This window comes from Limulus polyphemus, unplaced genomic scaffold (genome assembly GCF_000517525.1).
Source record: "Limulus polyphemus unplaced genomic scaffold, Limulus_polyphemus-2.1.2 Scaffold486, whole genome shotgun sequence".
NCBI classification, from domain to species: Eukaryota; Metazoa; Arthropoda; class Merostomata; order Xiphosura; family Limulidae; genus Limulus; species Limulus polyphemus.
Genome location: NW_013666096.1, coordinates 478414 through 487402, shown reverse-complemented (window position 1 = coordinate 487402; position 8989 = coordinate 478414). Strand labels below are relative to the sequence as shown.

Genomic DNA, 8989 nt, shown 5'->3' with positions numbered 1-8989 from the left:
TATTGCAGTTACAACACTCTCCATGCAGTATTGAATGTTGTAGTTATAACACTCTCCATGCAGTATTGAATGTTGTAGTTATAACACTCTCCATGCAGTATTGAATGTTGTGGTTATAACACTCTCCATGCAGTATTGAATGTTGTAGTTATAACACTCTCCATGCAGTATTGAATGTTGTAGTTATAACTCTCTCCATGCAGTATTGAATGTTGCAGTTATAACTCTCTCCATGCAGTATTGAATGTTGCAGTTATAACTCTCTCCATGCAGTATTGAATGTTGTGTTATAACACCCTCCATGCAGTATTGAATGTTGTAGTTATAACACTCTCCATTGCCGAATGCCGGACCGAGTTCCACAGCATATCGCAGTTCGAACCTGCTGATCTGTAGCCCACTTAGGCGCTCCCGACTCCCTCTAATTCATTAACATTTTTAAAACTATTTGCTCAGATGAGGTTTATTTAGTCTTATATGTAATATATATATATATGTATATCCCCCCAAAAAAACGCAAATATTCGATTCTCGTAGTTGATCCAAGGGAAAACTTGGAACTTCTGCTTATAAATATGCCATGTTTCTATCAACTAAGGTGTGTTGTAGGGTTGAATGCACAGGAAGTAGTAAATCCATAAATAAAAGTGCTCCTTATTTCATGAATCATTCATTGAAACCTGTATGCGAAAGTGACTTACAGAATTTGAAGAATGCCATTATATTACTGACTGAGCTAGAAATATTGTAAAATGGCAACTGTCCACTGTTTTTACAAACTAATTCCAATTTTGTTTGTACACTAAGCTAATTTAGGATAAATATCATCACATATATTTTGCTGTAAAAATTTAACAACATATCTCTATATTACAAAGTACTCGTTACAAACATGCAAACAAGTTTGTTTTCCCTAGAGAAATTTTCGTTTTTAAATATATATCGTCCGTTATTACAGTTCTGGTACTGTTAAATTGGTGTCCTAATCAAGTTGCGTTAGGGATCTCATATAATGTTTTTCACATAGTTTTGTTTTTAAAGACTTGGTGATGCACGTGACATTTCTGGTACACTATAGCAGCTAACATTATAGATGAAGAAGTACCATTAACATTTATTATTTCTTATGTTTGATGATACATTTTGACTTCACTCATAAAACACAATTGTATCTGTTAGAATATAAAAATTCTCTTGTAAATTCACGTGAGAAGGTTCTTTCATACCAGTTAACTTTCGAATAAACATATTAGTGTTAGATAGATGAAACATTATCTCCTTTCTAGTTTTCTTTTGTTGTTGTTTTAATACTAGATAACGGGTTTCGAAATATTTTATATCAACAATACTTTTCGAATGATATAACCCTTAAAACAAACTTTAAAAAGGATTGACATCGCTTGCTATTGCAAGGTTGACTTTCACCTGGTGTCGGCTTAAAGTTTACATTCACACTTAGTTCACACCAGGTGTAAGTCAACCTTACAATAGCAAGCGATGTCAAACATAGGAGAATTTGTAATCTCAAAAGTCTGTCTGAACTGTTAGCCCTTTCTGTTCTGTTTACTTTTTGGTATATTATTTCTACTTTTTAAAAACTATTATGATTTTTTTTATCTTTATGAGCATTCTGATGTAACGTAAAAGCTGGAGAAGTGAAATTTAGGTGAATTAAATGAAATGACGATTAAGTCATTTTTTCTTGTCAAAGATGTAAAAAATCATGAAGATTATTTCGCCCTTTTTATACGTTTCTTGTGTTATCTGACAGTCTATCTAGCAATAATATTAATGCAGTTCTACATATATTTTCTGACGGAAACTAAAGTGTGATTGAAACTGTTCATATTCGGTTGCACAAATTCAGCATTAAAATTAATCCAGACATACAATCAGCCACAACTCGTAGTAATCGCGTTTAGTGCACGTTTATCATCAACATTAATCTATGACAAAAAAAAAAGAAAAGAAAAAGTAAATGTGATATGCCACGTATTTTACGCTGAGCACGATAAGGGCAAATCTGTATATTTCACAAAAAACTACCTCAGGTTAAAAATTAATAGAGAACCAGAAACAAATTAGAAAATGTTATACAACACGAATTAAAAATATTCAAATTCATCAACTGAATATGTTTCAGCAATCTTGGCTATCAATAATCTAATTAACATAAAACAATAAATAAAAGAGAACAGCACAACGTTCTCTTTCTGTTTTTTTGTTTTGTATTAAATCTGTATTATATATTGAGTAAACACACTTTAAAATGTTGAAACAAGCTTATACTACTGCATAATTATCGAAACTTGATCCAAACGAAGTGAAAACTTCTAAAACATTACACATTACCGACAGTCTGTAACAATATGGAATATAATAATGTATAAAACAAGAAGAAAATGAACATTAAAGCTAATCACGTTGAATGTTACTTACCTCGTGTTAACGATGTCTTCGCCGTTAGGTAACGAAAACTAATTTTCTATTTAATTTTAATATGCTTGCAAATTATGTATTTTAATCAATTCTGTGTTATATCACATAAAATCAGATTTACAGGCTTTTGCAGAATAAATATATTGTTTCATCACATGGGTCATTTATATTGTGTGAAATAGAATACAGGTTAACGATTATAATGAAACAAACCTAATGATTCTGCGTAGATAAGCAAAACGTTATACTTGTATTTCTTTGGTTTTAAAACTTAGTGTTAGCCGAAGAGAAAAATGAAAACACAGAAATATTCTTTACTGATTATATAAATTTTAACATTACTTATCTCTTTTGTGGGACAAACTATAATTAGAGGTAGAATAACCGCCCACTGCCTTTAACTTCACATGACGCCCCCCCTCACCATTTCCTGTCCCGCGAACCAGAGCTAAAGACTGTTAATTTACCCCACCTTAATGGTTTGCGTGTCTAGAATCCACGAAAAAATATCGTTAACAATGGTCTTGATGATAAGAGCAGAGGTAAAAAATAAAATAAAAAATGGCACTAGTAAAAGTGCAAATTGTCTATTTATGTACTTTAAGTAATCATTTTTGTTCCCAGTTTGCATTATTACCGGCGTCATTTTCACTAGACACCTTGTACATATCACTATTTGGATCTGCTGTTGTCCAAGTATTATTCGCCAGTTCTTGATCTCATTTGTTCTTGGGTTACAGTAAAGTACTCGCAAATATGTCAAAAAAAATATTCAGAACTAACCTGTACACACTTATGTTATAAGGCATTGAATGTTTGGTGACCAAATAGAAGTTGATTTTAGGCAATAATCTGGCTATATTTATTATAATTTTTAAAGGAGTTTTATTTAATTTTCTGAACATAAAATTACTACGAAAAATAACTACAAGTTTAAATGGAAACTACTGTGGTGTTGTATATAAATCTACACTTATACACAAACTAACCATAACTATGTACGACACTTGAAGTATTTGAAACTTAGATGTGCAACGAATATATTTTCTGCTAAATAACACCTATGAAAGATGCTTTATAACTGCCATGTATCACATGTCAGTACTAACATTTATCATTAACAAACGCTCTTCTTTGTAGTTGTATTTATTTTATCTTTGATAATAATAGTTTGTCTTTTAAGGTACTTCACATGACATTTATTAATTTCTTTGTAACGTAAAAGTATTAAAGGCATAAAATCACCAAGTAGTATTAGTAACAATTATGACAATAAGCTAAAATTCACTACTGTGTAACTCACCATCAGCCGGCATGGTGATGTTGAGGTTTTCCCAGTCGCTGTACCCCGCGTCGTTGACCGCTGCTAGCTGAAAGCTATAAGTCATGGCTGGCGACAAATAACGAACTGTGTAGACGCTTAGGTTAGCTCCAATATTGGTGTCCACGTCAAGCCAATCTGCTCCGGTGCTGAAGTTCCGCACTTGCAGGTGAAAGCGTTTGACTGGAAGGTTTCCACGGTAACGAACGTGCCAGCTCAGGAATGCTGTCCGAGGGTCCTTTGCCTCCAAACTATCTAGGCTCACTTCAGGTGGCTCTTGAAGAGAGAAGAGAAATCAGGTTGGCATCATGCCAAATCCAAATCTGGTATAGCCTACTTTCTCCTCCTCACAGATCCGTATACAACATCAAAGAAGGCACGTGACAAATGGCGCCAGTAGCAAGTGATGTGAAAGAAATCAGTAAAAGAATGTGCTGGCATGACAAAACGGGTACGTCCTAACAAGACTTCAGGTACTTCGTAAAAGCCAAATTAAAATTGACGACTTTCCTTAATTATCGTTAAAACGCGAGTCTTAATATACGCATCATTCTGTTTGCTTGTACTAAACTTATATTTTGTGATCACGTGCCAGCTTTTAAACAACATTCACATACACATGTATTATGTACTTAACTTTCAGAAATAACTTTTTTGTACGATATTCCGTATAAACATCAAAAGTTACAAATGAACAGGAAAAACTGCAAATCTCACAAGTTATATTTCGACTTTTAAAATTAATTTAAAACTGAACGAGTGACGAAAGACCATAGAAAAATTAGATTAGAATATACATCATATTTCAGCAATAATTTCGAAATAAACAAAACAAAATTGGTAGTTTGTATGTATGTATGTATGAAACAGCCATTTTTGAAGTTCTCTACAAAGTTGCTTAAACATTATTATAGTATTAGTTTCGCAAGAACGTATTGAATTTTCTATAAAATTAATAAATTTTTATTTGTTGATGTTTGTAAAATAGTTTTCTGATATCTATGGAAAATGAAAACTTTAACCTCGTCATGACCGAAAAATTAATGATTTCACACTTGTTTGCATCTTGGATACTTTAATCACTAACAATTTCACACTTGTTTGCATCTTGGATACTTTAATCACTAACGATTTCACACTTGTTTGCATCTTGGATACTTTAATGCCTATCGATTTCACACTTGTTTGCATCTTGGATACTTTAATCACTAACAATTTCACACTTGTTTGCATCTTGGATACTTTAATGCCTATGTCACAAGATGGATTTTTAGTTTATTCCTTCTGCTCTTAGTGCTAAAAATAACTGTTTTAGTTTAGCGCCAATTTCAATGATGGGTCACAATGGAACGTGATCAAGTAGTTTAATGATTTTTCCTGTTTTTCTATTCAAATAATCACAAGCAATATTATTTAGATAATTTCAAACCCGTTTTAACTGTGTAAACTTAGGGGTTTTAATTAAACTAGTTAGTTGTAATGTTAAAAGCTTTTTTTGAAATTAGAACCAAATAAGTATACATACAAATAGACGTTCTTGAAAGCTAAGGAACAAAAGACACGATCGTTGAATACTCAACTTGTCCAATATATATATAATCTTTTAAATTATCAAAGTATCGTATAAAGGATAAAAAAAAGTATCATATGATTCATATATGTGTGTGTGCGTCCGCTTATACCTGGCACCGCTGGACCGATTATCGCCAAATCCTGCATGTGCTCTTAGGATCCCCAGGGGAATGACACGGGAAACGGCGTTTGGATCTGTCATTCCGGAGGCTTCATTGTTTCCCGTTGCGTTGAATGTGTTCGTCGAGAAATGTCAATTAAAACCAACAAAGCAGATAAAGGATACGAATTTGTAATTCGCAAACAAACCGACCATTAACAATGTAGAAACTATGTTGGATAATATAAATAAGTTTGTGAAAATTAATGTGGATCCAACAGCTACTGGAGTACGTAAATTACAACTAGAGTTAATAAAGACAGGATGCTTAAACAACGAAATATATAAGGAAACTGGTTCAACAGGATCATACTAAGGGGGACCCATAGTGTATTATATATGTACCTATAACTATTTTTGAGCTAAGTTTTTGTCCAAATTCGTGGAAATATTTTGTAGTGAAAGATTTGAAGCTCTCACGAATATTTTGGAAGTATTGTTTGTTTGTTTCTAATTAAGCACAAAGCTACACAATGGGCTATCTGTGCTCTGCCCACCACGGGTATCGAAAATTTTGGAAGTAACGGAAATTACATTAGCAATAATATTAAATTTTGTTATTAATATTTTTCTAGGTAAAACAACTGATCTTTATATAAATTTAGTGTAATGTGGTAAAGAAACCGTTTGGGGGTATGACGAATTTGCGTTTATAATTCGTCTTGTGGACAGTAAGGTGGAGAGGCTTTGGATTATAATCCAACCTCTGACCTAGCTGATAGATTTTAGTCTTTATGAGAAAAAGTTTAGTTAAAGTCGTGTATATGTTGCGAATAATGTAAGATCTCATAGGAAATGTGGATAACAAATTTGTAGTTCCTGAAAATGCAAAACATTATATTGGTATATTACTCAGAAATTCAACTGGTAGTCATCAAACATAAATTTATTTAAATAACAAAAATTTGAGTTTTAATTATCACTAAAGGGCTAATGATTTAATTTAATAATTATTTTATTTTATTTAATTTAAATAATTTTAAATAAGTTTATATAATTTAATTTTATAATTATTTTATTTTATTTAATTTAAATAATTTTAAATAAGTTTATATAATTAATTTTATAATTTAAATAATTTTATATAATATAATATAACTTAAATAATTTTATATAATATAATATAATTTAAATAATTTTATATAATATAATTTAAATAATTTTATATAATATAATATAATTTTACAATTTAAATGATTTATATAATATAATATAATTTTATAATTTAATTTTAGTGGACTATATTCACATTTTGAAAGATTCATTCCTTTAATGTCTAAGAAAAAAGTAAAATAAAAGCTTGATTTGTAGATCTCCTGGGATTTTAGAGAATATATATATTTCACTGAAAACATTAAATAATTGCATTTAAGAAATAATAATATGTTGATTTTTTTTTCTAATTCCAGCTTCGGCACAAAATTATCACCTCTTCAGATGTTAATTATATTCTCAGGAATGATGTTTATCTCTCTTATTTGGATGTAGTTTTTTATGTTAAAAAATTGAAATTATTATTGAATAGTTTTATCTTCAACTATAATGGAGGTGTGCTACAAAACTCAAGTAAGGCTAAAACAGTTATATTTAGCTTTAAGAACATACCGAATAAATTAAGTAGTACTCAAGGATATATTGAATCTACATTACGAATTTGTAGAATTATATCAGTGAACACATTGATATAAAAATATCCAACTCCAATGGCGTTGTTGGGAATTTCAAGGAGGGTGCTCTCAGTTTTATGGGTTTTCTCATTTCTTTTTTCAAGTTAATGACAAGTTTCAATTTCGAATTTTGAAATATTTAGTCATCATCATAAGAAATTAGATTTGGATTAGAAAATCTTCTGAATTTAAATTTGAGCTTAAATTATAATGTCAATATAAAACATAAAATATCGAGAGAAAAAAAACGCTATTTGCACTAATTAAATTCAGAAGTGTAAAAAACAATAAGGTTATAATTAGGTTGTTTTAGCACAACTGTGCTTGCCTTCGATAGCATTGCTGACGTTACCGTTGCTTATATTGTTCTAAACATTACGTAAGGAAAGTTTAATATTTATACACAATGTATTTTTATCCCAAATATATTAGTGGATAGATTTGATAAGTTCCTTGTGAGGATCAGAAAATAACTGTATTGAGTAAATATGATCTGCTAAATTATGGGAAAAAAATGAAGTTATTTAACACCTTTACATCAGCTTAACTTCCTACATAATGAAACAATTAAAGTTTGAAGAACTGATGAAAATTAAGTTTCAACACGAATCTCAAAGCTATTGGTTTTGTATGCAAAATTTCATTTCATTATACGTGAAGTTGTTTTCATCCCAAAACAACAACTTAGAAATAACAACATTTTACAAGCTTGTTTGTTTGTTGTTAAGCGCAAAGCTACACACTGGGTTATCTGTGCAGCGCCCATCCCAGGGAAAACCTCGAATTTTAGCGATATAAGCCCTCAAATTTGTCACTGAGTCAGTGGAGGAAACATTTTGCAAAATAAAACTGAAAACCACGAGACTAACTGACTGAAATACTTTCAATATATTACAGTAAGCAAATTATATATTTTAGGGGAAATTTCAAATGTCCAGTTAAAACACTAAAGGTTTAGCTTCATCATCTTCGTGTTAGGTAAAAATTCTGTAATTTTTTATTCCTCTTGATAAATAATTGACAGCATTGACAATAAATTGATTCAACTTTATTGTGCTATGGATTATTAGAATTTAGTTTGAAACAAAACAAAATAATTTCTTGGATCACTAAACCATTTTCTATTCGCCGCCTGTTTCAGTTGAAGCATTTTTCTTGTCCATTAAGTTTGATTTGAAGCTGTATTGCCAACCAACCATCAAGTTTTATGTACGGCTTCGTGAAGTGGCATGCAATATTCTGACACTTTTCATGTGACATAGGGGCTATTTTCCAGAGGGTTCGAAATTTATTCCGAATCTGATATTAAAGAATGCGAACTTACTGGCCATCTTTCTCATGCTTTATTTAAGATTCGGACGTCTTAAGACATATGTGTTATTATATGCAATAAATACAGGAAAGAAATCAAGCGTGCTCACATTTTGTTTTGTTTTGTAAGGAATGAGAAGCACGGTAAGAGTTGGAAGATTTCATTTCAACAAGTTTTAACCTCAATAAAACGATAGAGTGTGATATATTTTGGATATACGAACGTAGAGATCAAATGTAAAAGGGTAGAGAGAAAAATACCAGGCGAGTCAAACCTACATTCATACATTTATTGAGGCAAAATGTTTTCCGCAAAATGTCAAAATTTTGTGCAGGGCCCGGCATGGCCAGGTGGTAAGGGAGCTCGACTCGCAATCTGCGAGTCGCGGGTTCGAATCCCCGTCACATCAAACATGCTCGCTCTTTCAGCCGTGAGGACGTTATAATGCGACGGTCAATTCCACTATTCGTTGGTAAAAGAGTAGCTCATGAGTTGGCGGTGGGTGGTGATGACTAGCC

At 31.4% G+C, this 8989-nt stretch overlaps 1 protein-coding gene across 1 annotated transcript in view; it reads right to left on the bottom strand.

The window, feature by feature from the left end:
* LOC106458565 (tyrosine-protein phosphatase 69D-like) overlaps nucleotides 1–8989 on the bottom strand; it is a 161088-nt gene that overhangs the window by 61662 nt on the left and 90437 nt on the right. Inside the window, exons 4-5 of the mRNA XM_022384820.1 lie at nucleotides 3743–4036; nucleotides 2912–3006 (exon numbers count right to left, since the gene is read on the bottom strand). Coding sequence (XP_022240528.1) covers nucleotides 2912–3006; nucleotides 3743–4036 — 389 coding nt within the window. The remainder of the gene's footprint in view (nucleotides 1–2911; nucleotides 3007–3742; nucleotides 4037–8989) is intronic.